The sequence below is a fragment of the Trachypithecus francoisi genome, unplaced genomic scaffold (assembly GCF_009764315.1).
Source record: "Trachypithecus francoisi isolate TF-2019V2 unplaced genomic scaffold, Tfra_2.0 Lachesis_group4, whole genome shotgun sequence".
Lineage (NCBI taxonomy): Eukaryota > Metazoa > Chordata > Mammalia > Primates > Cercopithecidae > Trachypithecus > Trachypithecus francoisi.
Genome location: NW_022681469.1, coordinates 41,911,088 through 41,937,858, shown reverse-complemented (window position 1 = coordinate 41,937,858; position 26,771 = coordinate 41,911,088). Strand labels below are relative to the sequence as shown.

The 26,771-nt window shown below is 36.0% G+C and overlaps 1 protein-coding gene across 1 annotated transcript in view; it reads left to right on the top strand.

The window, feature by feature from the left end:
• The first annotated feature begins 405 nt into the window (after positions 1–405).
• Positions 406–26,771, top strand: part of CFTR (CF transmembrane conductance regulator) — a 181,549-nt gene continuing 155,183 nt past the window's right edge. Inside the window, exons 1-2 of the mRNA XM_033193167.1 lie at positions 406–589; positions 24,625–24,735. Of these exons, the coding sequence (XP_033049058.1) occupies positions 537–589; positions 24,625–24,735 (164 nt within the window). The 5' untranslated portion in view covers positions 406–536. The remainder of the gene's footprint in view (positions 590–24,624; positions 24,736–26,771) is intronic.

The window sequence follows — 26,771 nt, the reverse complement described above, 5'->3', positions numbered from 1 at the left end:
GAAGGAGGGTCCAGGAGGCTCTCCGGGGAGTCAGTTCTCCTGCCGGTGGCTTCTTCTGTCCTCCAGCGTTGCCAACCGGACCTAAAGAGCGGCCGCGACTGTCGCCCACCTGCGGGATGGGCCTGGTGCTAGGCAGTAAGGACACGGACCTGGAAGGAGCGCGCGCGAGGGAGGGAGGCTGGGAGTCAGAATCGGGAAAGGGAGGTGCGGGGCGGCGAGGGAGCGAAGGAGGAGAGGAGGAAGGAGCGGGCGGGGTGCTGGCGGGGGTGCGTAGTGGGTGGAGAAAGCCGCTAGAGTAAATTTGGGGCCGGACCAGGCAGCACTCGGCTTTTAACCTGGGCAGTGAAGGCGGGGGAAGGAGCAAAAGGAGGGGGTGGTGTGTGGAGTAGGGGTGGGTGGGGGGAGTTGGAAGCAAATGACATCACAGCAGGTCAGAGAAAAAGGGTTGAGCGACAGGCACCCAGAGTAATAGGTCATTTGGCATTAGGAGCTTGAGCCCAGTCGGCCCTAGCAGGGACCCCAGCGCCCGAGAGACCATGCAGAGGTCGCCTCTGGAAAAGGCCGGCGTTGTCTCCAAACTTTTTTTCAGGTGAGAGGGTGGCCAACCGAGCTTTGGAAAGACACGTGCCAACGAAAGATTAGGGCGTGTATGGGCTGGATTTGGGGAAAAGGAATGAGCAGTTTTTAAAAAGATGCGCTATCATTCATTGTTTTGAAAGAAAATGTGGGTATTGTGGAATAAAACAGAAAGCATTAAGAAGAGGTGGAAGAATGAACTGAAGCTGATTGAATAGACAGCCACATCTACTTGCAACCGAAAAGTTAGAATCTCAAGACCCAAGTATGCTACTATGCAGTTATTTTATTTGATTTTTCTAAGAAACTAAAAAAACTTGTTAATAATAAATACTTAAGTGTGGTTTATTGGTTTTCCCCCTTCATGCCTTGGACACTTGATTATCTTCTTGGCACATACAGGTGCCATGCCTGCATATAGTAGGCGCTCAGAAAACATTTCTTGACTGAATTCTGCCAAAAAAATTTTTGGGGTAGGTAGAAAATATGTGCTTAAAATATTTATTGTTATGAGACTGGATAAATCTAGTATTTGTCACAAGTACATTGTTCTTTAAAAATTGAAAGCAAATTTGTTGAAATATTTATTTTGAAAAAAAGTTAACTTTACAAGCTATAAATTTTAAAAGCCATAGGAATAGATACTGAAGTTATATCCAAGTGACATTTAATAAATTGTATTCCTAGCCTAATGTGATGAGCCATAGAAGCTTGCAAACTTTGAGCCACAGAAGCTTGCAAACTTTATCTAATGAGATTTTTAAAAACAGCTTCTAAGTTCGGAATCTTAGGCAAAGTGTTATTAGATGTAGCACTTCATATTTGAAGTGTTCTTTGGATATTGCATCTACTTTGTTCCTGTTATACCTGTGTGAATGAATGAGTAGGTACTTCTCTCTCATGGGACATTACTTGACTCATAATTACCCAATGAATAAGCATACTGAGGTATCAAAAAAGTCAAATATGTTATAAATAGCTCATATATGTGTGTAGGGGGGAAGAGATTTAGCTTTCACATTTCTGTTATGTTTAGTTCTCTGCATGTGCAGCTAATCCTGGAACTCCAGTGCTAAGCAGAGACTGTGGCCCTTGAAGGAGAGCTCCTCCCGGTGGATGAGAGAGAAGGACTTTACTCTTTGAAATTACCTTTTTGTGTTGATGTTATAGCACCTTTTGTTGCTCCATCTATAAAATCAGCTTATCTATTGATCTGTTTTCCTACTCCTTATAAAATCAGAATGTTAACTGGCATAAATTACAGACTTTTTTAGCAGAGAACTTTGAGGAAGCTAAATGCCAATCAGTCTAAAACTGCAATTTTCAGAAGAATTAATATTCTATGGATAGTTCTAAATACTAATGAACTTTAAAATAGCTTACTATTGATCTGTCAAAGTGGGTTTTTATATAATTTTCTTTTTACAAATCACCTGACACATTTAATATAGGTTAAAAAATGCTATCAGGCTGGTTTGCAAAGAAAATGTATTACAAAGGCTGCTAAATGTGTTAAGAACATACTCATTTCTGTTCTCCAAAATACTTCATAAGTTGCTCTAAGAATAGGTGTGTTTTTAAAAGTTAAGTTCCTACTATTTATAGGAACTGACAATCACCTAAAATACCAATGATTACAAACTTCCTTCTGGCCTTCTGGACTGCAATTCTGAAAGTGTAAAAAACGTATTTTTTGCATTAAGTTAGGCAGTGTTGCTTAGTTTTCAAAAGTGGTAGATTTTGGAGTCAGATTATTTCAATTCAGATCCTACATCTACTGTTTAGTAGCTGTGTTGCCTGAGGCAGGTCCCTTAACATCTCTGTGTGTGACTTGACCTTTAAAATTTGGAGACTGTCATAGGGGTTAATCCCTTGAGAAAATGAATGTGAAGAGTTAGCCCAATGTTAACTGCTATTATTATGGATTACCATATTTTTACATTCATTACAGTACATGTACCTTGTTAATATAAGATGCTCAATTCATCTTTGAGTATAATTTTGTGACTCTTAATCTGGATATGCAATGAGTGGGCCTGGATGAGAATTTAATTTATGAAAAATTGTGTTTCACATGGCCTTACCAGATATACAGGAAACATGTCATATGTTTCTATCATAGGTTGTTAAATACCTTAGAATTTAACTTTCTGAATAGGATCCCTTCAGTTTGAGAGTCATAAAACAGTAAAATTGTCATGGTATGGGTTATAGATTATATTGAATATCTCTTTATAGGTCTAGGTTTTGTCATTGGAAAACCAAAAAAGTTTGGAAAAAAATCTAAGTTATTTCTTACTTTCTTAATTTTGCATGGATTTCACATCAAGTATAAAATTTGAAGAACATCTGAACTATCATAATCCATATATATATATAAATAAATAAAATAAACATAATCTAAGAGAGAATTTCACCATGAAAAATTCAGGTAGTTCATGACTATGGTGGCAAACAAGTAAATTAAATAGAAACTTTTATGAAAATGACATTTATGAAATAGGAAGCCATTTTTAAACTAGAAGTGATATATTAGTATAAAATTTATAATTCATATGCAAATGGGATTGATTTATAAATGGGCCCCAATGGAGATTGTGCTATTTAATTTGGGAAAATTTTTAAAATTTACATTTTCTCACAACTTTTAAGGTAGTTATTCAGTTTGTTCCTCTCTGTCTCTTCTCTCATGCCCTGAATTTTTCATATTTCGCTTACTTGTAAGAGTATGTATCAGACCGTGTGTCAGATGACATAACTTGAATTTTGGTCATGATGTCTGTGCTATAAGTCTAGGTCTATAATGAGGAATTGTGGGAACCCCACAGAATCCAAGTATACAGTGTCATTGATTTCTTACAAGGGATGTGGGGTCTCTTATAAACTCTACAGATGAAGTCTCAAGTAAGACCAAAGAGTAAAATATTGTTAGGATCTAAGGTGGAAATTCAGCAAAGAATCACATAGTCTAAGTCTCAAGTTAACGGTAAGATAATTTGAGGTACTTTTGTAATTATTAAACACAAAGTAATGAGAGATTTTTAAACAAACCAATATACCTGAATTTATATATTAGAATAGGTATGGTGGTTCAAAATAGCTACCTAATAAAAACCACACTCATATTCTAAACATTCTGCCTTTGATCAAAATAATTTTGGGTCTCTTATTATGAAATTGCCTTTCTAAATAATATATAAATTTCTTCTCATAAGTATATATTAGCCTCATTATTTTATAGTTATTATTTTATATTCATAGCTTGCTTTAGATTAAAAATTATATTACCCAGACTGGTCTCTTGGACTTGCTTCCAAGTGACTTTTGACTGTACCACAAAATCAAATTCACTCTGAAAATACAAAGATTTTTCATCATAATTTCCTTTGTTAATAGCCAAATTCTACCTAATTTTAGGTGTTTTCATTAAAAAAAAAATACATTGCAAACTTTAAAGAAAATTCTTTGTTTGTTTTTAAAAGACAGTGTCTCACTCTGTTGTCCAGGCTGGAGTGCAGTGACACAAGCATAACTCACTGCAACCTCCACCTCCTGGGCTTAAGTGAGCCTTCCATCTTGCCTCACGAGTAGCTGGGTCTTCAGGTGTACAGGTGTGTACCACCATGCCTGGCTATTTTTTTTTTTTTTTAAGTTTTGTAGAGATAGTATCTCACTATGTTGCCCAGGCTGCTCTTGGAGCTCCTGGCCTCAAGTTACCCTCCCACCTCGGTCTCCCAAAGTGCTGGGATTACAGGCATAAGCCACCTCACCCTTTCAGCCTAAAGACAATGCTTAATGAAGAGAAATATAAGTGCTTTGAGCAATGGAAGTATAATTAAAATTATATAATGAAAGATTTAAAAATGGCCATTTTGAATGGGACCACACTTAATTTGGTTACATAAATTATGATACACTATTAAAAATTCATCATGATTATTTTATATTTATATTTTATTTACATGTTGGCAATTTGTGAGGAAAGCTAAAATTATGGCTGAGCCATAAATACTTTTGCAGTTTGTCAAGGGTGTTTGTAAAAATATTGCCAAGGAAGTCCAGTTGACTACTCAAACAAGGGTTTAGTCTAGGTCTGATCAATACATATGCATTATCTCAGGTTTGTCTATCAGACAAATCTTAGGCTATCCAAATCAAAATAAAATAGATGCATAAAACAAAGGCCAATATGTGTTGAACAATTATATTGTGATATACAACTGCCAAGGGTTCCTGATTACCATGAGTCCATTTAGTCAGTCCATGAGCAAATGTCATCAATGAGGACAACCCAGGGTTTCCATATTCTCTCTTGGCTTTGTATCCTGTAGGAATTGGAGGGCTCTACTTCTGGGATAGGAGCCCTTCTGTCTTGAACAATGTTGCCTGCACACTAACAAATGTTGACTTTCTACACCAGTCCCTCAATAGTCTTTTCTATTTATCTTCCTTTTGCTGACCATGTTTTGTTATTACACAGTTGAGATTTTTTAACTGGGAATATGCATTAATTTTGTATTAATTTTGATTAGCTTAACTCTCAGAGTTCTAAAAGTACCTCCTATACATGATATATGACTAAAATTATAATCACATATGTTTATATATAAAATATCTGTGTATATATGATATGATTGTTTCTTTTAGTTAGTTTTGCAAGTTTTAAAAAATTCTCCTTTGTTTTGAAGTTTATTCCTATAGTTTTTTATATGCTAGTTTAATTATTAATCACTTGATTCAAGGAATATTCTTATATACTTATAAGGAATAGTGTAGTTTTAATATTTAATTCCTTGCTAAAGAGAGAAGTGGAATCCATTTTTCTTAGCTGCTTCATCAGTATTTTATGTTTGATGTGACAGTCAAAATATCTCTCACAGCTAACTGTTACACTAGGGAAATCATGGTTTTCCAGTTTTCCATTTGTGTTTTATAGGAGGGAGTGGAACTTACTGTAATAATATTCAATACATAAATGTTAACACTTGTCTGAAGGTCCTTGAGTGAATACCGCTATAAAATGCATTATTTTTGCTAGTGTCATTTCACAAGAGCCTATAATTTCAGTGTGATAGAGCTACAATGTAAGTATAGTATTGCAAAACCATCAGGAAGGGTGTTAACTATTTAGCTTGCAGTTATGTGTTGGTTGTCAAACTTTAAGAACATCTCTGACTCAGCAGCAGTTTTGGCAATTTTGATCCTGATGCATCTGCGTAGGGCATCTTCCTGGAGAAAAACTTCTGAGATGCAATGAGGTCAAGAGGGGAAAACAGACTGTGATAAAGGTCTGGTTGTTTGGAGATCTTGGCAGAAAGATTAATTTACAAATATGTCAAGTGCATGATCATGGAGGAAAACATTGCTATTTCTATTGGTTCTCTTTAGACCTCTAGAATCGATTTACCACATAGTTGTTTCAGTGTGGAATTAGCATTACAAAGTGGCTTTATTTTAGGGCTTTGTGTCAGCAAAGAGCTTAGGCTTCTTTTAGCAAGAAGCTTCTAAGAATTTAATTTACTATTAGATTGCTTGATGTAGAGAATTACATTCCTATGGAGCTCTGAAAAATCTTTTTTCAGAGTTTTTCACAGCTGTATTCAAGTTGCAAGGCTTGTCAAGTTTGCTATTTTCTGTGCAGCTTTATTAACTTATTACTATCTTTTGACATAAATTGTGATTTCAAGTTGTAAAGCTCTGGATGTCAGGGCCTTTTCTAATTTGTTTAGTATAATATTCAGACCATTTCAGGACTTTTCCATGGAATGATTTAATAAAGATTTTTGTAATGGTTATGAGTTCATGGTGAGCAACCCTAGAGACCTATGTATATTGTTGATCAATGATATTCAACAGTCCTGCAGTGTTGGCATCATTTTGATAAAAGGGGTCAAAGCAAGTGGGACTGTGGGCAGATTTTTAGTACTTAGAACAATTATTCCATCAAAGTTTTCTTGTGTCCCTTCTGCCTTAGCCTTTGTGGGATAGCATGCTTGCTAATTTCTTGCTCATGGGGTAAGGAAATGAAGATTTTTGCTAGGTCTGTAGGATTATTAGGACTCTCAGGCCTGAAGATATGCCTGGATATAGCCAGAAAATTCTCCCATAGCTTGCTCCAAGGAGCTGAGATAAAGCAGTACTTCCTTTTTAGGTCATGATTCTGGGTAACTTGAAAGATGACCTCATTTGTATTCTGTATTCTGTGTGAGACATTAAGAAGGTAGAGGTGGACAAGAAGGAAATTGTTGCTGCCTTTATGGAACAGATTATCTGAAACCCAGGTTTCTCAAGGGCTTCATAGAAGCACTCAACTGGGGCACTTAACCTGAGTCTAAGGCTGGTTAAGGAAGGCTTGCTGGGGGAAGTGTCTTTTGCATTCACACCTAAAGGAGGTTATTCAATTAGAATTATCCAAAGAGGGTAGGGATGGGCTAGGAAAAATTTAAGCAGATAGTGTGGAGGACTGACAGGATAAGTAAGCATGGCACCTTCAAAGTATCCTGAGAAGTTCCCTATGACTGGAACATAAAATGTGTGACAGAGATTTGTGGGAGATAGGTCTGAAAATTCTAGCAGGGGCCAGATCGTAAAGGGCTTTGTAGGCTTTGCTTGGGCTTTATCATACTGGAAGTGAAGAGCCATGGGTTTTAAACAGGAGAGGGACATAATCAGTTCACATACTGTTGCAGTTTTGTAAAAGAAAAGATGAGCTGAAAGAGTGGCCATGGTGGGGGCGGGGGTGGGGTGAAGAGAGAGAGAGAGATTTGAAAGACATTTAGGAGGTAAAATCAACTGGTTTGGTAATTAATTAGCAGTGGAAGGTGAAGGAAAGAGAAGAGTTAAGGATAACATCTGTATTTGTTGATTTGGATAATAGAGGGGATAGTGGTGCTGCTTACTAAATGAGAAAATTTAATCAGAGAAGGCATGGTGTAGGAGTGCAGACCTATGTGACTCTACTTCTCTCAAAACCAGAAAAGGAAATGATGTGTATGGCTCAGGGTCAGGTAATATGGTTATTTGAAAATGTATTAAAGTGATTTAGAGCTTAGTCTTAGGTAAGAGATATAAGATGTCTGAGGTGACAGTTTTATAAACATGTAGAGTGCCCACTTGTTTGGCCTTATTGTGGCATAGGTGTGACCTGAGAGTGTTAGGAAGAAGCAGCTGAGTTCTAGGGACAGTATTGGTTAAATTCTACTTAGAAATTGTACTTAGAACTCTCCTATATAACCTGCTAACTGATGTCTGAACCTCCTGATAACTTCACTCCTTTAGGGAGTGCTTTTCAGATCATGGGGCACAACATATGAGAGATCATAGAAATTCAATGAGGTATGAAAATCTGCTTGGGACTTCAGATATTGTCTCCAGTGATTGAATAAAAATAGGAGCTCACCTACTATTATGAGGTTTTTATGTGTGTTAAAAGAAGGTTTTCATTACTTTTGAAAAGATTATGTATCCTTGTTTTATGTTAAAACTTTGAGCTTTGTTAAATACACAGAGTTCTCTTTCTTAGCATGGCCTACAGAGGTGCAGCTACCTCCTACCTGACTTCACATCTACTCCCAAATGCCTAGTGAAGGCTTAAGAATTTCAAAAAGGGACTCTAGAATTTCATTTGGGACCAGTCAGACAAATATGTGAAAATTAAACATAATAGGCAGAATCCCATGGGTACTGACAGCTGTGTTTAGAGGTGATTCAAGGGCCAGACCTTAGAGTCCAGCATTGGTTATGGGTATGACAAGAAAATGAAGCCTATGTTGGCTGGGATTAGCAACCACAGTTCTAGAGGAAGCAAGGTGGAGAAACTATATAGGGGGCTCCCTTTGTACATTTTATTTATTTTAAACATCTCTATCAACTCTAGAAATTAAAACAACAATACCAACACAAAAGCATCACTTTTTCAACCAAAGTCCATTGCATACTTTTTTGTGTAAAGGGCTAGACAGTAAATATTTTCAACTTTGTGGGCCACCTAAGTCTCTGCCATAGACAATATGCAAACAAATGGACATGGCCGTGTTTCAATTAAACTTTATTATTATTAACATTTGAATTTCATATAACTTTTACATGTTGCAAAATGTTCTTTATTTAAATTCTATTGCAATATGCTTTAGAATGATACAGTTTTTTTTTTTGTTTGTTTTTGTTTTGAGATGGAGTCTCGCTCGTTGCCTAGGCTGGAGTGCAGTGGTGCGATCTCGGCTCACTGCAAGCTCCGCCTCCCACGTTCACGCCATTCTCCTGCCTCAGCCTTCCGAGTAGCTGGGGCTATAGGCGCCCGCCACCACTCCCGGCTAATTTTTTGTATTTTTAGTAGAGACGGGGTTTCGCCGTGTCAGCCAGGATGGTCTGTATCTCCTGACCTTGTGATCTACCCGCCTCGGCCTCCCAAAGTGCTGGGATTACAGGCGTGCGCCACTGCGCCTGGCCAATGATACAGTTTTTAGTCTTTCTTAGCTTAAAATCTAGAAAAAATTTTAACGCTTTTAAAACTTTTTTTTCAGTAACTGAATAATTTTAAAAGTCAATGAAATATTTAGACATGTAAAATGGACTTTTCAGGAGAAGAAAATGGTAGCCTAATAGTTATTAGATTATTGTCCAGAATAATTTTTGACTTAATAAGCCTCTGTTGATCATTTCATTGCCTCATTTTTGGAATATGCATCTTTTAATGTGTCCTTCAAGGCAAAGGCTCTATCTTATCTATCATGTGTCTTGCATTTTCCCAGGGCAATGTTTTTCACATTTTTTAAAAAAAACTATACTGTAATCAATTTTCAAAGAAAATGTTCCATGGAACCACAGTATATACAAATAGCAGTGACAATAAAAAATAGTAACTCTCCCGTAAATACAAAGAAACAGTTAACTTAGTGCTCTAAAGTAAAGGCTACAGTGATTTTGTATAACATTTATATGCAATTTTCTTGATCCTACATGCTTGTGTTTTTCAGTGTTATGTTTCTGAAATTGAGATACCTTTCATAATTGATGTCAAAAGAAACTTGTCAGCCACCAGACCCAGAAATATGTCATAATATGGGAACTTAGCAATACATAAAGGTATATACTCCTGTGACCTCAGCTGAATTATTTGCATTGGTTGCATCCCACAAGGTTGACTCCTATATTTAGTTTGTTGCTTGAAATGTCTTGGGATATATTACTTTGTGATCTAGTTTTGAAAAAAACAGATAATATTTAGTCTGAAGTTTGTCTGACATACTAAGCAGTGTAATTAAAGTAGAAGTTGCCTAAGCTCAGCACTTTATTATGCCTTGAAATTATACTGCCTGTCCTACAGGTGAAGGTGTTATGAATGCAGCTTGTCACTATAACCCTATTCATAGTTCTGAAAGGCTGAGAGTGACTCAGAAGAATATTTTTGCTCTGAATATGAAGAGCGCTCAGACTAAAACTTTAATTATGATGCTGAAGAAGAAAGTGGTAGGTGATTACATGAATAAGTACATAATATTGTTAATTTCTAAAAACTGTGTGTAGTTAATGTAGTGCTTCTTTTTGGAAAGGCTGTTGTTAAATTGATGGTAAATTCTATAACCAGTATCACCTTAAAGCAAGTAAGCATGGTAAAGTATGATAAAACCATGATAATATCATATGTGGCTTATTATTGTTATCTGAATGTTGTACAACTCTGTTATGCTGTGATGAGACCTCATGCAAACAGGTATGTCAAAGATATGATGGGCTGTTAACTGAGCTTGACCCACATATGGTGTAGTGACATGCTCGCTATTGCAGTGCAGAGATAACCAATAACAGATCATAACAGGTTTAAATATGTGCAAAGAGATGACAGCAGAAGCTTTCCTATATAGTGGATACTAAACAAGTAAGCCTGACAGCCCAGGATCGTGTTTGGATGAATCTAGTGTGCTCAAATTAACATATAGTCCTACATTTGAGAATGTGTGATTTTTTTTTGTTCCTATCTATAAAATAATATTTTAAAATATATACATTTCAAATCAGAAGTTGGTGAATTCTCTGAAATATCTCTAGAGAACACTCGGTATTGGGGTTCACAGTATGAAAACCACTGACTTAGTTCTTGCCCCATCTTGGTTGTTGCATCTGATCTTCTCTTGTGTCCCTCGTTTCACCCATTTGTATCCTTAGAAAATGATCTCATATTCTACTTCATCTTTATATCTTCACTGTCAACTCTCGGGTAGCAATATATGATGGAAGAAGCATGTACTTTGGAATCAGACAGACCTAGCTGGAATCCTAACTCTGTCACTTATTAACAACATGATCTTAGGCAATTTACTTAATCTCTCTGAACCTCAGCTATTCACATCAGTACAATGAGTTATCCTTATCTTAACATGGCACAGTATTATTATGATATCAAATATTCATTGAGTATTTACTCTGCATATTAGTCAAGGTTTTCCAGAGAAGTAGAACCAGTGGCACACACACACGCACGCATGCACACACACACGCACGCATGCACACACACACACACACACACACTTCATTATAAGGAATCGACTTTCATAATTATGATGGCTAACAAGTCCAAAATCTGCAGTATGGTTCAGCTGGCAGGAAACCCAGGAGAGTCAATGTTCCAGTTTGAGTCCGAAGGCAGTCTGTTGGGGAATTCAGTATTTTTCTGGGAAGCCAGTCTTTTTGTTCTATACAGACCTTCAACTGATTGGATGAAGTTCACCTTTATTAGGGAGGACAATCTGTTTCACCCAAAGTTTACTGATTTCAATGTTAATCTCATCCAAAAACACCCTCCCAGTTGACACATAAATTTAACCATCACTCCTTGTAAGCACTTTCTATGCATTAAGTGATAGCAAATAATGCCAGACATAGGGTGTCTTTAATAAATGGTAAGCACTGTTATCAGCAACAACAGGATTATTATAATTAGCACCTTTTCATCTTTCTGTCTGGGCTCTGAGAAAGTACCTCTCTTCTCTAAATTTATCTCTCCTCTCCTATGAATTAGACCCAGTGCTTTCTCTGAATTATGGAGGTCACCCTCCTACAAATGCCCCTTCCCAATTCCACATCTGTAGGCTTTCTTTGCCATTGACTTTTATCCCTAGCTTTTAAATTTACAGGCATATGTCAGTTAACAATGGGAATGCGTTCTGGGTAATATGTCCTTAGGCATTTTTATCATTGTGAGAATACTATAGAGTATACCTACACAAACCTAGATGTTGTATAGCCTACTACACACCTAGGCAATATGACAGAGCCTTTTGCTTCCAGGCTACAAACCTGTACAGCTTGTTACTGTACTGAATACTGCAGGCAGTTGTAACACAGTGGTATTTGCATATCTGAACATGTCTAAACACAAAAAAGATGCACTAAAAATACTATGTAATGATCTCATGGGACCACTGTTGTATATGCAGTCTGTTGTAGACTGAAATGTCATGCAGTGCATGACTGTACCTTATATACTCAAAGTATCACCTTTGTTCGTTTGTCCCCTTGTGTGCATCGTCCTAATGTGGAATTTCTCTGTTGCTTAGGGCCAGCGTATTAGTTTGCTAGGGCTACCATAAAAAAATACCACAAATTTGGTGGCTTAAATAACAAGAATTTATTATCTTACAGTTTTGGAGACTAGAAGTACAAGATCAAGGTGTTGGCAGGTTTGATTTCTTCTAAGGGCCATGAGAAAGAGTGTATTCCATGTCTTTCCCTTACCTTCTGGTGGTTTGCTAGAAATCCTTGGCATTCTTTGACTTGCAGAGGCATCACCCTGATCTCTGTTTTTATCTTCACATGACGTTCTCCCTGTGTGCCTGTCTCTGAGTCCAGACTTCTTTACTATTAATATAAGGACACCAGTCATATTGGATTAGGGTCCACTCTAGTGACCTCATTGGAATGTTATTACCTCTGTAAAGATCCTATATCTAAATAAGGTTACATCCTTAGGTACTGGGGGTTAGGACTCAAACATACCTTTTTTTGGGGAAACACAGTTCAACCTGTAACAATCAATAACAGTCTTTAGGAGCAGAATGAGATATGGAAGTAATTTGAAACCATAAAATATATACATGTAGGGAGTTAATCTATGAAACCTTTTGAAAGCCATATGTACCTCATGTATAATGGTCCATAAATAGCATGGAGACATTGCAGAGAATGTTAAGGGATATGATACAGGAACAATCCAAGAGGGTCATAAGAAAAAGGACCTTTTGCTCTTGAGAGGACTGAAGAATGACTTTCCATTTATGAAATTTTGGTACATGTCCACTAAAAATAGGATGAAGGCCAAATATTAGGAAGAATATTTTGATAATGGAGAAGGTTGCATATAAAAACATTTTATTGAGGAGAATTAAATAATGTTGGCTGGAAGTTTTAGGATGATCATCTTTAGGACTCAGAAAAAGAGAAGAAACATTATTAAAGAATGGTCCCTGAACAAGTATAGACACCCTCACATTTTCATTGCATTTACTATAGAATTGAAAAATGTTCTGACCTTTTTTTTGGCTTTAATATATTTGACTAGGAGTAAAGGCTAAGCAACACCTATTTGCAATCAGTGTCCTTGTGTGGGCTCTAAACAGATCATGTTTGTGTAATTAATTAATTGACATTAATTTGTTCAATTTCTGCTCTTTCCCAGGCACTGAACAACATGATGGAGATAAAAGATAAATATTACACTTACATTGTCCTCAAGAAGTTAGTCTTCTGAGGGAAAGATATTAGCAAACAAATTGTAATGTCAATTATGTGCCATGTTCCATGCTGGGCACAGGGGATACAATAGTTTTAAAAAAACACAAGATCTATAAGGTGTTTCTTCTTGTGGACCTTACAGTCTAGGGTGTTTGGAAGTATGGGGGATTGGCAGACAAGTAAATACACATTTTGTGGTAAAGACTCAGGTGGAAGAAGTACAGGATAGAATAGAGCACACCACAGGGAATTAATCTGGACTTCAGAGAGGCTCACACATACATAATTTATGTGTGACTATTTCAATGCATTTGAGGTTTCTTGGAAATAGAGGTTAGGTTTTATTTGAAGGAAGTTATCATTTGTTTTTTTTTTTTTTAGTGTGATGTGGCTGAGCCAAAGATGCCATGCCCAGTGATAGTAATAGGAGAATCTTTTTAAAAATTAAGAGCCACCTAATAAATCAATAGTTCCATTCAGTGGGAGCTCCTGCAGACTTAAAAAGAAGAGAATCTGGCACAACGTTTCCTTTAAAGTTCATTTTCCTAGAGTGTGAATGGAGGCAAGAGATATAACATTTTGAGATAAAAAAAAATTCTGAAATGCCTATAAAAATTATTATCTCCAAATTATCATGATTTGTGCTTTTAATGACCTGATTGCAAAGATAAACATTTTGAATTATTAAATTGCTTATTAGGATTGGTTAATGAATCAATTATCTTTTACTGTATGTTTTGCTATTGGAAAAAAATATCAACTTAAGTGTTTTGCAGACCTTTACTTAGGTATATGTTGCTTTTATGAAAAAAAAAAGACGTAAATATTAAGTAAAAGGGATTTAAAGCAAGGTTTTTGCAGTAGAGTCTTATTAATTCCTTGGTAAACTTTGAACCAATTGTCTACATTCTCTGCCTGTGTCTTGCTCCTTGCTTCTGTAATTCACTGTGGGAATGGGGGATTGTTAATCTGGGGGTGCTGTCCAATCCTGCCTCTCTCAAGTTTTGCTATTGATCTCCCTCCCAGTGATAATAAAGCTTCAAGAAAATGAAAGTAGTGTTAGTATTGGTCCTCAAACTCAAGAACAGGATGAAACTTAAATCTTGAGTCATACAATTGTGTCTAGATACATTCCCTTGCTCCCCAAAAGGAGAAGTAAAGAAGATGCTAACTTTAATTTGCGGTACTTAGCAGTTTGTTTTCTTGAGGGTTAAGTAATAACAGTGGAAGAAAAAAAGGGTTAAAATGGCACCAAGAACCCAATTCCATGTTTAGTTTGAAAGTGGGAAATCAGCTACCACTGGGAAGTCTGAATCCAATGCCATGATGGTCTTTGAATCCTTCTGGGGAATAATCATGCATAGCCATAACATAACTGTATAACAGAGCAGAGAATATAAACAAATGAAGGTGAAGGAAAGATTAAGACAGATGAGAAAAATTCCAGAATTGACTGATCATTTTTGTCTGTTTAGATGATTTCAGGCGGAATCCTGGAGACCAGCTTTATCACAATTGAATTTTAAAAATCATCAGCTTTGCCATTGTGATGCAGCATCAGTTTCAGTATTATCCTTGGAGTATTAATTCTTAATCATCTTCGTCTAAGAACATTTTTGAGGTCACTTCTGGTCTCTCTTTCACCAATGAAGAAACAAATAAAAGTCCCCAAACTCTATCGGGTGGAATTACACAGTATTTTTTTATTATTATTATTTTGGGAAAAGTCGATTCAAGGCAGTAACTTGCAAGCAAGTGTTAGAAAGGATTTAATAAATAATAATTTTTCTGTACACATAGTGAGAGGTCATTAAATCATTTGGTTGTTGAAAGTCGTAAGGAAGTCTAGCATGCGCTTTGCCTGTAGTGGTTCATGCCAGGCAGATTCCTGACTCTACAGCCCAGAGCTTATCAGAGGATTTATGTCCCCAGAGAGAAATGTCACCTCCACCTTTCAATAAACACTTTAGCTGAGAAAAATCAAGTACTTTAATTCCAAATCTTGAGTTAATTCCAGAATGACAACCATGGCTCAGAAAAATATGGGTATTTCTCTGTCAAAGGGCAGAGCAATCTAGTAGAGAGTGTTTACTTTGGGTCCTAGTGATGGTATCTGAACAAGCTAGGTGAACAAAGAGCCTCAATAAGGGATTTTGAGGTCTAGTAAAAGAGAGGAAATACCAAATAAATGGAATAATTATAAAACAAATACCAGCAAAGTTAAATCAATATATCATGTGGTAGATATCCTTATATCACTCATGTCATGTCTATTTTGTTTCTATATTAGGCAGAAGAGAGGTGGAACTTGTTTTCCTTTTTCCCTCTCAGCTACAAATGGACATGCTTAAAACTGTTTCTCTGCTTCTGTTCTCTAAAATGTGATTGTCTAACAGTAACAGTGATGACGTTTTGACAGTTGCACAAGTTTCTTTCTTTAAACTTTTAAAAATGCCAGCCAGTAACCCAGTGGCATTTCTACCATAAAATCTTAAGGCCAATTCATTTCCCCTCTTCCTTATTTTCTTGGTTTCAAATATATTTTTATTGCCAATGGAAATAAAAATCCTAAGTTAGAGAGCAATGGTATCCCTTGTCCTGTGAATAAAGAGCTCCTAAATGTGAACTTATACAGGATGCAGCAATTTATAGGGTAGTTAATCATTCTTCTTTCTAGCCAGTTGTTCCAGCTACAGTTTTATGGCTCTTGTTAGTGGCTTCATTCCCAGATAGAATAAAAATCAAACCAAAATCATGGAAAGGCACTCTGAGGATGCTTCTCTAAAGTAGATGGGCATCATCTATAAATCACAATGCTTTGTTTCTCCTGTTATCTTTCAAGATGGGTGGGATTTTTTTTTTTTTTTTTTTTGTAGCATTGCTTATTATTGCCTCTCAAGTGCTTAAGTCTTTGAAATCCAAGTCATGTGAGTGAATTAGATACAGCTGTTGGAAGTGGCCTTTCAATACCAATGGTACACATTCCTTGGTTTCTTTACAATATTATTGCTCTTACAACTTTTTATCTGAAGTCATAAATTCATAGTTGCCCCAAAAGTTAAGTTCCTTGCTTCTAGAGGACAGAAAATAGACAATTTACACAACTCATGAGGCATGTCACCAGTCCTTAGATCTTCTCATGAGCTATGCATGAAATCTTAACTCACTTGCTGTAGCCACCAGCCATTAACATATTTGAAAGACCTTAGTGTATCAAAGTCACTATAATGAAAATTTTGATTTCACCCATTCTAGGAGTGAAAAATCAAATGTTTAGTAAAACTTTCTAAAATTAACACTGACAGTTGATTTCTGTATGCTGTTGTTCTTAATAATAACTTTATTGAGATATAATTCATATTCAAAACAACTTACCCATTTAAAGCATACAATTCAATGATTTTTTTTTAGTATATTCAAAGAGTTGTCCATCACCATAACCAATTTTAGAACACTTTCATCACTGCAGAAAGAAACTCCATTCCTATTAGCAGTCATTCCTTGTTCCAAATCCCCCTGCTCACCCTAGACAACTACAAATGTACTTTCCACCTCTATAGATTTGCCTGTTCTGGAAATTTTATGTAAATAGAACAGTGTTCTTTTGTGACTGGCTTGTTTCACTTAGCATATATTTTTTTAAAGATTCATCCCTGTTGTAGCGTGTATCAGTGCATCATTCTTTTCTATTTTTTTAGAGACAGGGCTTTGCTCTGTTGCCCAGGTTGGAATGTGCAGTGGCGTGATCATGGGTCACTGTAGCCTTGAAGTCATGGGCTAAAGCGATCCTCCGACCTCAGTCTCCCGAGTAACTGAGACTACAGGCATGCACCACCATGACTGGTTAATTTATAATTTTTTATAGAGACAGGGTCTTGCTATGTTGTCCAGGCTGGTCTCAAACTCCAGGGCTCAAGTGGTCCTCCTGCCATAGCATCCTAAAGTGCTGGAATTACAGGTGTAAGCCACAGCACCTGGCTTGCATCGTTCTTTTTATTGTTGAATAATATTCCATTTGTAAGAATATGTATTTTATTTATCCTTTCCCCAGTTGATAGATATTTCGAGTGTTCCTAATTCTTGTCTATTATAAATAATGCTGCTATGAACATTTGTGTACAAGTTTTTGTGCAGACATAAAAAAGACATTTTCCTTTCTTTTGGGCATATACCTATGAGTGTAATTGGTGGGCCATATAGTAACTTTATGTTTAATCTTTTGAGGATTTTTCAAACTGTTTTCCAAAGTGGCTGCATCATTTTAAATTCCTTCCATCATTGTGTGAGGGTTTCAATTTCTCCACATATTTGCAACACTTACTATTATCTACATTTAAAAATTACAGCCATCCTACTCAGTATGAAGTGGTATTTCACTGTGTTTTAGTTTTTTTTCCTCGCCAATGTTTGTGGATTTTCTTTCCATTTTCTTGATGATGTCCTTCAAAGCACAAAAGTATTTAATTTTGATAATTTCCAATTCATCTGTTTTTTGTTATTGCTGCTTGTGCTTCTGGTGTTGTATCTAAGTGTATGGTACTTTAAAAAGTAGTTGTAATATGGCAAATTGGATACATGTGTAGGCTTTGGTGTCACAATCCTAATTTTAAATTCTAACTCTGCCCTTGATAGATTAATTAAACTTACTTAGCCTCAGTTTTTCAACTGTAAGATGGAGATATTACCAAGACCTACCTCTTGAATTGTTGTGGGGATCAGGTGAAATAATGTATGTGAAATATTTGGAATTATGCAGGTCTGTGGTAATGACTACTAATATTAGCTATCATTATTGTTATAATCCAAATAATATATTCTGGTGCTTTGAAAATTAAACCAAAGCCAAACAGTTGATATGAAGAAGCATGTAATAATGTACAGACACAGTGCTTTATAGACAACATTAAATTTGGCTCTCATGAACTTCAGGAATAGTGGTCATGGTAGTTATTACCTCCAGCAGGAACTGTAGCTGAGAGATCTTCAGAGCTTTTTCCAAGGCTGTGTCTCTGGGAAATAATAGAGACAAGGTTCAGGCTAGGGCTGTATTTTCTTCTTAAAATCTTTAGTTCAGGTTTTTCGGTAACAGATTTGTAGTAGGCATCAGGTGACAGGGGATTCGTATTTTTCAAGGTGAAATATTACCTTGTTGAGAAAGAAACCATGTGTGAGACAACCATATTGAGAAAGAAAAAGTGATTTTATAGAAAATTAATATAGATAGTGAGTATTATATGAAAATCATGGAGTTAGAACATGTTTGGCCAGAAAATTTACATTAGTAGTTACCCATGGCAATTAATGCTTTATAATTACATGTACCTTTTCTTTAATAAAAAAGAATTCTTTCCTTCCAAAGTTATGCATGCTATTGTTAAACATTAGAGAATATAGAGAAACAAAAAAGAAAATATCTTTTTTGATATTTTCTTAATATTCTTCTGTTCCTAATAATGTTTATATTTTAGAAGCATCTCATGAAATGGGTAGATCAATTTTCTATTTAATGTTTGAATTCATTAGACATGAAGTTAGCAAATTAATTTCCATTAAGGTGCCTATATGGTTGTAAATCCTGGATCTCCAGAAGATTTTTCAGTATTGGTTTGTAGTCTTTTGTTTAGCAGCAAATAATTAGTTCTCCAGAGCTTCTGAAATTAATTGACCACTTTAATGCTGTTTACCTACATAGAGAAAGAGAAAGAACTTCTACAAGTCCCTTGGTAAAATTAAGCCTTGTGAACAATTAACTCAAACACACACATGGCTTATCTTTAGCGAGCATATACTCCCTAAAGTTGATTAAGCTGACCAAGTGGTTATTGCTTATAAATTCACCATGTTATGGAGAAGAAGCAAACATTGCTAAATACTTTGTGGAATCAGAGGAGGGGAAATTAGTAACTTGACCCCAATATTGCGATTTTAAATTGAATTCTTGAAGCCTACAACTTTTACACTGGACTTTCGAGAGCTGGATACTATCTGTCAAGTCGTATTTTTATTATGATTCTTTGAGAAAAATATATCTGACTAAATAACCCTGAATCTAAATTGGATAAAATAAATGTGACATTCAAAATGTTATTTATTATTTTAGAAAAATATCCTTATAGACACTAGATGAGTTTTAGTCTCAAATCAATCCCTCCCATCATAGTCATTTATCAAAATAACTAAAGCAAAGTGGTAGAGCTGTGCTTTAGAACTTTGGGATTTATGGTCCCAGTCTTTTCCAATGAGTCCCCTCTTTCCTCTGCCTGCCTTCAACGTTTTTTTTTTTTTGGTTAGGATTATCCAGATTGTGTGACCTATTTCAAACTCATGGCAAATACATTGGATGATGAGAAAATTTCTAATGTATTTGAATTTGTCTATGCAAATTAATTTAGAGTAATCTCTATTTAGTTCCTCAAGTGTTAATTATTTCATGCAAAAAGGAAAAAGTCTATTAGTCTTTAAGTGTATTAATATGTCAGTATTTGGGAGAAGTGTCATGCAACTAGTGGTTTGAATTTGCTGTTTTATTTTATTTGCCTAGTCAAATAAAAAGTAATGTTAAATACATGGAAGCGTGGTTGTTTTCTACACTAAAAATCATTTTAACTTGAAAAGATCCGATATCCATGACCTTCATCTGAAGTTTTGGCAGATGAAAATGTCAGATGCCTCTGTTGGATTAATAAAAGGCAAATGTCAAATTGAAAAATGAGTATAAGCTTTAATTATATGACTTTAGGAGGGTATGTTATGAAAATCAAAGCTTTAATAGTGATTATAATTGGCAAGTTCTTTTTGTTTATAAGGAATTACAAGTCACTGTATACAAAATTTAGAAGTTTTGTCCTAAGAAATGAAATTTACTAAATATAGTTTCCTCCCTCTCTCTCTCTCTCTCTCTCTCTCTCTCTCCTCTCTCTCTCTCTCTCTGTATGTGTATAAAAAGTCAAATGATAGGGCTTTTCTTGAATAAAATCTGAAATCTCTTATAGTTAAGTGAACAGAACAGTGTATCTAGGATGCTAGACTTTTTTTCCAAAGTTAGTTTAAAACTTATAAATAGTAAAATCTGTATACCTTAGGGAATCTCTGTCTGCTACCCCATAATGAATGATTAATTAATTTCTGTTAGAAATAGCCAGGACTAGGCTGGGTGTAGTGGCTCATGCCTGTAATTCCAGGACTTTGGGAGACCAAGGCAGGAGGATCTCTCAAGCCCAGGAATTTGCAACCAGCTTGGGCAGGCTGATGAGATCCTATCTCTACAAAAACAAACAAACAAATGACAATAAGAAAGAAAGAAGTAGCCAGAACTTTGAACAAAATTTCTAAGTAGACTAATGTACAAGTCCGTTGTCAATATGTAGTGGCTGGTTATGAATGGAGGAGAAGGATAAGATGAACTAGAGGTGAGAGGAGAAGACAGCAGGAGCAAGTGAAAGGCAGAGCCAAGTTTATTGCTGTTTGGTTATTCCAGGTGTGTCTGCTTTGTCTCATGGAACACCTGGATGATCATTGATTTCTAGTGGAAGAAATGCTGAAGTAAAAATCCTGACTGTGCATTTAAAAATTCTAGGTTTAATATACTCAGGGTTTTTCAAAAGGAAGGGTGGCTGGAGTTTTGCACTAACTAATATTTCATAAAGTGTGTAAGTATATATGTCTGGGTTTTTTTTTTTTTTGTATTTCTAAGACTGGCCTGAGGTAGGCATGGAGAATTCCTTGGTGGGAAATAATTTTCGTTCAATTTTATTGATTTAACCTCACAAAATAAAATATATCCTTAAGATGACTCTGGCCATTGTTGGGCAGCGTAAGCGTAATGGATTTTAATTATCATAATTTACCTTAAACCCAATTTCTATTTCAGGATATAAATAGAAGTTTATTCTAGTGAATCTTCCAGGAACTACTAAATAATACTAATAATTATGGATGGTGAACTTAAGTCTTTATATTACTGAATTTGTTTGGTTTGATCATGCTAGGCTATGGCATTCTTGCTAATCAAAACTATGTGTCATGGTGTAACATAACTTATTAAAATGGGCACAGATAACACAGGAAGCTTTTTATAAAAGCAACTCACAAATTGTGTTATTTGAAATGGACTGGCCATTTATGGGAATGGTCAATGGGTTGTAGATATGGATCAAAAGAGTTACGTTTATATTTTGTAAAATACCTTGAGGAGATTTATTTTTAAATTTCTTGAAAATGCCTTTTTTGTATGGTATTGACAGTGAAATTCTGCTGATTTGTAAATATAGTGTCATATTTTAATAATTTCAAATATATTGGAAATGCAGAATTTGTTAATAGTGGGAGCACATTTTCCTTTTTACTAAATGTTCTACAAGTTCTTTTCTTTCCATCCACACACAGTGCCATTACCCTCATTCTAAGCCTCTCAAACATCTGGAAGTAAGTGAGCTGCTGCACTTAGCTCTTTCCAGCTGAGCTGATTGTTAGATTTTCAGAAAATTTGTGAGCTAATTGTTAAACATGGCCATTATTAAAAATTAAATTATTTCAACTTATAATTAAATAAATTATATTAAAACAAAAGTATTAAAAACCCAAACGTTGGCTGGCTAGCTGCAGTGGCTCACGCCTGTAATCCCAGCACTTTGGGAGACCAAGGCGGGCGAATTGCCTGAGGTCAGGGGTTCGAGACCAGCCTAACCAATATGGAGAAACCCTGTCTCTACTAAAAATGTAAAAAAATAGCCGAGTGTGGTGGTGCATGCCTGTAATCCCAGCTACTTGGGAGACTGAGGCAGCAGAATTCCTTGAACCCAGGAGGTGGAGGTTGTGGTGAGCCGAGATTGTGCCATTGCACTCCAGCTTGGGCAATAAGAGTGAAACTGTGTCTCAAAAAAAGAAAATAAAAACCTCAAAAGTTATCACTTCCTAATTATTTTACATTTTACTATTATCTATGCTATTAAGGTTATTTGCCTTCATTGTATTTGAAAGGTGGACTGTATTCTATTGTACTTTCATTGTACTATATTCTAATATGCAACTGTGTATCCTTTCTCAACTCTGTGTTCAACGACTTTATATTTGGTTGCTTGAAAATGGTGATGATGAGCGTATTTACATCATAGAAATTGGCAAATGCCATAAGTCAGTTTTTGTTTTTGTTTTCCGGAGAGGGGATTGTTAAATATTTGCCTGCATGCAACACCGCTACATGCAGTCTGCTATTTTTTGTTCTTCCTGCTTTCAGGCTCCTCTCCCAGCTGTCTGTCTAGCACAACCCAGCATACTAAATTTTCTTAAATAAGGAAAGCTGAACATGGTAAAAGAATGAATGAAATCAGAAGAATGTGGAAAAATCTAGTCTTTGCCATTTAGTCCAGTTTAGCATCTCTAAGTTTCCATTTCTTTATCTGTAAAATTGGGCAATGATCCGTTTTTGTTCTACCCATTTAAGAAGATTTTCAAATGAAAACCACAACCTGCTGAGGTTTATGAAGGCACTTTGGAAAGCGCTAAATACACAGTTTTTTATTGGTAGTAAACACTTACTTCATCTTTTCACTTCTTGACTTTAGTTTACAAGGACTCATAATCTAAATTATATCGTAAATTGCTGTCCCAGATTTTTTTACAGCCTAACTGCCACCTATATGTTTGACTTTCCTTCTGTTCTTTATGTTAGATACTGGGATGGTATGCACCAAGTGAGTGTGCCATCACTTTCTCAGACGATGCCCACTAAAGACCCTGCGTGATCATGGCACTCATTTTCCTGCTATATTCAGACTGGCCTCAAGTATTTTCATTATTGCTCTCCAGGAAAAATTACAAATGAATCAAACTGGGCAATGAAGACTAAACCTAATTATCGCTGTTTGTTAAAGACAGCTCTTGTTAAAATGCAGATATTGCAAATTAATGGAAAAGATATGCCATAGTAAACCATAATCACTCATTAATAGCTTAGTAAGGAATAATTGATGAACTTACTTAACCTTAGAGCCCTAATTCAGTTAAGTTTTAATGAAGGACAAGTTGTAGAGATATCAGGAACCCAGGGCAGGCACCTACTGAAGAAGTTCCAGACCAAGGAAGTATAAAGCAGGACCTGGACCTTTAGGGTGGGAGCAATGAGGTTGGACATGAAGGCCACCTGCAAGGTTTTGCCCCAGAACAGTGTCGAAATGTTTGCATTTGGCATAGCCCTTTCTCTTTTTGTTCTGAATGGCTTTGCTAGAATATTTTTTCTATTATGAATTTATCTTGCTTCTCAGATATTGCTAAAGCACTCCCTTTTGATTTTTGGTGCTTTTGATACATTACCAACTAAGGTCTGAATGACACCAAATTTTAGAATTCTCCAGAAAAAAGAAAGTGAGGGAAAAAGCATAGGTTTAGGACTCACTAAATCCCAGTTCAATTCCTTTCTTTAATAAATACACAAAATTTTACCTGAGAAAGCTCTCATGCTCTCAAATTTTAATTAGAAATTTCTCTTTGTACATGATTGATTTCACAATCGCTCTTCTGCCTCCTCTTCCACTTTCTTCTTTCTAGATTTTCCTATCTTTATGAAGATTATTCTGCCTTATCCTTAATAGTTAGAAACAATACTTTTGAAAAATCACTAGAGTATCCTGCATAGTGATTTCCCATGCCAACTTTACTCATTTCCATTATAAATTATTATTTATTGATGCCTAGAGGGCAGATGAGTGTAGCTGCTATGGAGTGATGAGACAAAAACATAAGAAACTTATGATCCTACCCTCAAGTAATGATTCAGACATGACAAGTCAACAAATTGATAGAAACTAGTCACTAACTCTCTGGCTATAGTCAGTTCCTTCAACGAATAGCTCATTAGTGAGTATGCTGTGTTACAGTAACAAAATTATATAAGGCTTTTGATTAAGTGTTGATTAAGTGCCTGTCTTATTCAGAGTTCATTTTATATTTGAAATAGAAGAGGCTGGACTTCAGCAATTTGCTATAAACTGCTAGTATATGATTATTTGGGGGCAGTTATTTTTTTAAAGAATAATTTAAATATGGAATGTTTAGCAGTTTGTTTTATTTCCCTGAGAGAAGCCATACCATTATTCCCAATCCCTTTGACAAAGTGTCAGTCATGTTCAGAGATATTGATGTTTTATACAGGTGTACCCTGTAAGAGATGAAGCCTAGTATTTACAGAAATTGACTTATTTTATTCTCATATTTACGTGTACATAATTTTTCACATGCCAGAAAATTTGAATGGTATCAGATTCTAAATCTGTATTGGAGACCAAATCAAGTGAATATCTGTTCCTCCTCTCTTTATTTTAGCTGGACCAGACCAATTTTGAGGAAAGGATACAGACAGCGCCTGGAATCGTCAGATATATACCAAATCCCTTCTGCTGATTCTGCTGACAATCTATCTGAAAAATTGGAAAGGTATATTCATGTACATTGTTTAGTTGAAGAGAAAAATTCATATTATTAATTATTTAGAGAACAGAAAGCAAGCATATTGAAACATATTGTAGGTTTAATTCTTATATTTAAAAATAGGAGCCATTACTGACTAATGCCTGCAATCCCAACTACTTGCAAGGCCAAGATGAGAGGATTGCTTGAGACCAGGAGTTTGAGACCAGCCTGGGCAACACAGCAAGATCTTATCTCTACACAAAATAAAAAAGTTAGCTGGGAATGGTAGTGCATGCTTGTATTCCCAGCTACTCAGGAGGCTGAAGCAGGAGGATTACTTGAGCTCAGAAGTTCGAGGTTGCAGTGAGCTATGATTGTGCCACTCCAGCCTGGGTGACAGAGCAAAACCCTCTCTCTCTCTCTTAAAAAAAAAAAAAAAAAAAAAAAAAAAAAAAGGAACGTCTCATCTTTAAACAATAAAATTATAAAAGAAAAATAAACAGTTTCCTGAGAAATGATTTTTTTTTTCCTGGAAAATACACATTTGGTTTCAGATAATTTATCTCATTAAAGACCATGAGATGGATTTTGTGAAAACTAAAGTAACACCATTATGAAGTAAATTGTGTATATTTGCTTTCAAAATCTTTATATTTGAATACAAATGTACTCCCTGGGAAGTCTTAAGCTAATGACTACTGGCTATCGAACAAATGTAAAGAATTGTATATTTTTGAGTACCTATTACATGCCAGGTAGAAGATCTTCTCTCAGCCACTCTGAGTGGAAAGCATCATTATCTCCATTTTATAGAAAAGCAAACCAAGGCTCAGAGAGATGGTATGCCTTGCCAGTTAATGAATGACGGAACCGTGATTCCAGCTGAGGTCTGTATTGCCTTGCTCTCTAGGAATGGTAGTCCCCACCATAAAGAATTTCTCAATTTCCTTTCCAATCAAAAGGTTAAGACCCTTTTGATTGCCAGTGACAGAAACCCAATTAACTAGCTTAAGGAAATAAAAAGAAGGAGTTTATTGGCTCATGAAGCCTGAACTGTGTGAAGACCTAGGTAGAGAACTGGCCTTAGGAACTCAATGGGACCAAGGGCTCAAATGCCACCTGGTGGCATTTGCCTTATGCTGGTTTCATTTTCTCAGACTGTACCAGCTTTCTACATAAAGTGGATCTTCGGTTAGAACTCTTCGCTCCTATCTTTAAGGACCTTGAAAGAAGGAGCCCTTTGTCCTTGGCTAAATGTGAAAAACCCCAGAGACTCTTGAGTCACAATGCTTACCCCTTGGGCCACTGATAGTCTAAAATGAGCTAGGCTGAGTCTTGTGCCAATAGCACAGGCCTGATGCCAGATAGAAGGGAGAGTGAGTAGGGATAAAAGGTAAGACATAGCTAATAAATTATTGTACCAAGTAAAAACATTGAGTTGACTTGCAATTTGTTTCTTTTAATTAAATTCATTTCCTTTTTTTGGCATTTTGAAGGCAAAGTAAGATACTAAACTTTATTTTTATTGATTTTATTCAAAGAATTAAGCTAGTAGGAGTAGCAGATTCACACTTCTAAGATCAAGGGCCAGCTTCTATTAATGAACACTTGGTATGTGCAAGTGCCATGAGGTAGGGATACTTTGTTTTGTTTTTTATTTTTTATTGGGTTTGATCTCTTTTGTTTGTGATGTATCCCCAAGTGTCTAGAATAGGACCTGGCATATGGTATATATTCAATAAGTATTTGTCGAATGAATCCATGATTGAAGGTGAAATGGCTAGCGTTACACAGAAACATGTAGCATTGCTGGAGAGATAATATATAAAACATAATCCATTGCAGGTATATTGACAAGTTCAAAATAATATAATGGATATTGAATATCTAAGTTTTTGTTGTTGAGACAGAGTCTCGCTCTGTTGCCCAGGCTGGAGTGCAATGGTGCGATTTCGGCTCACTGCAACCTCCACCTCCCGGGTTCAAGTGATTCTCCTGCCTCAGCCTCTTGAGTTGCTGGGTTTACAGGCACCTGCCACAACGCCTGGCTAATTTTTGTA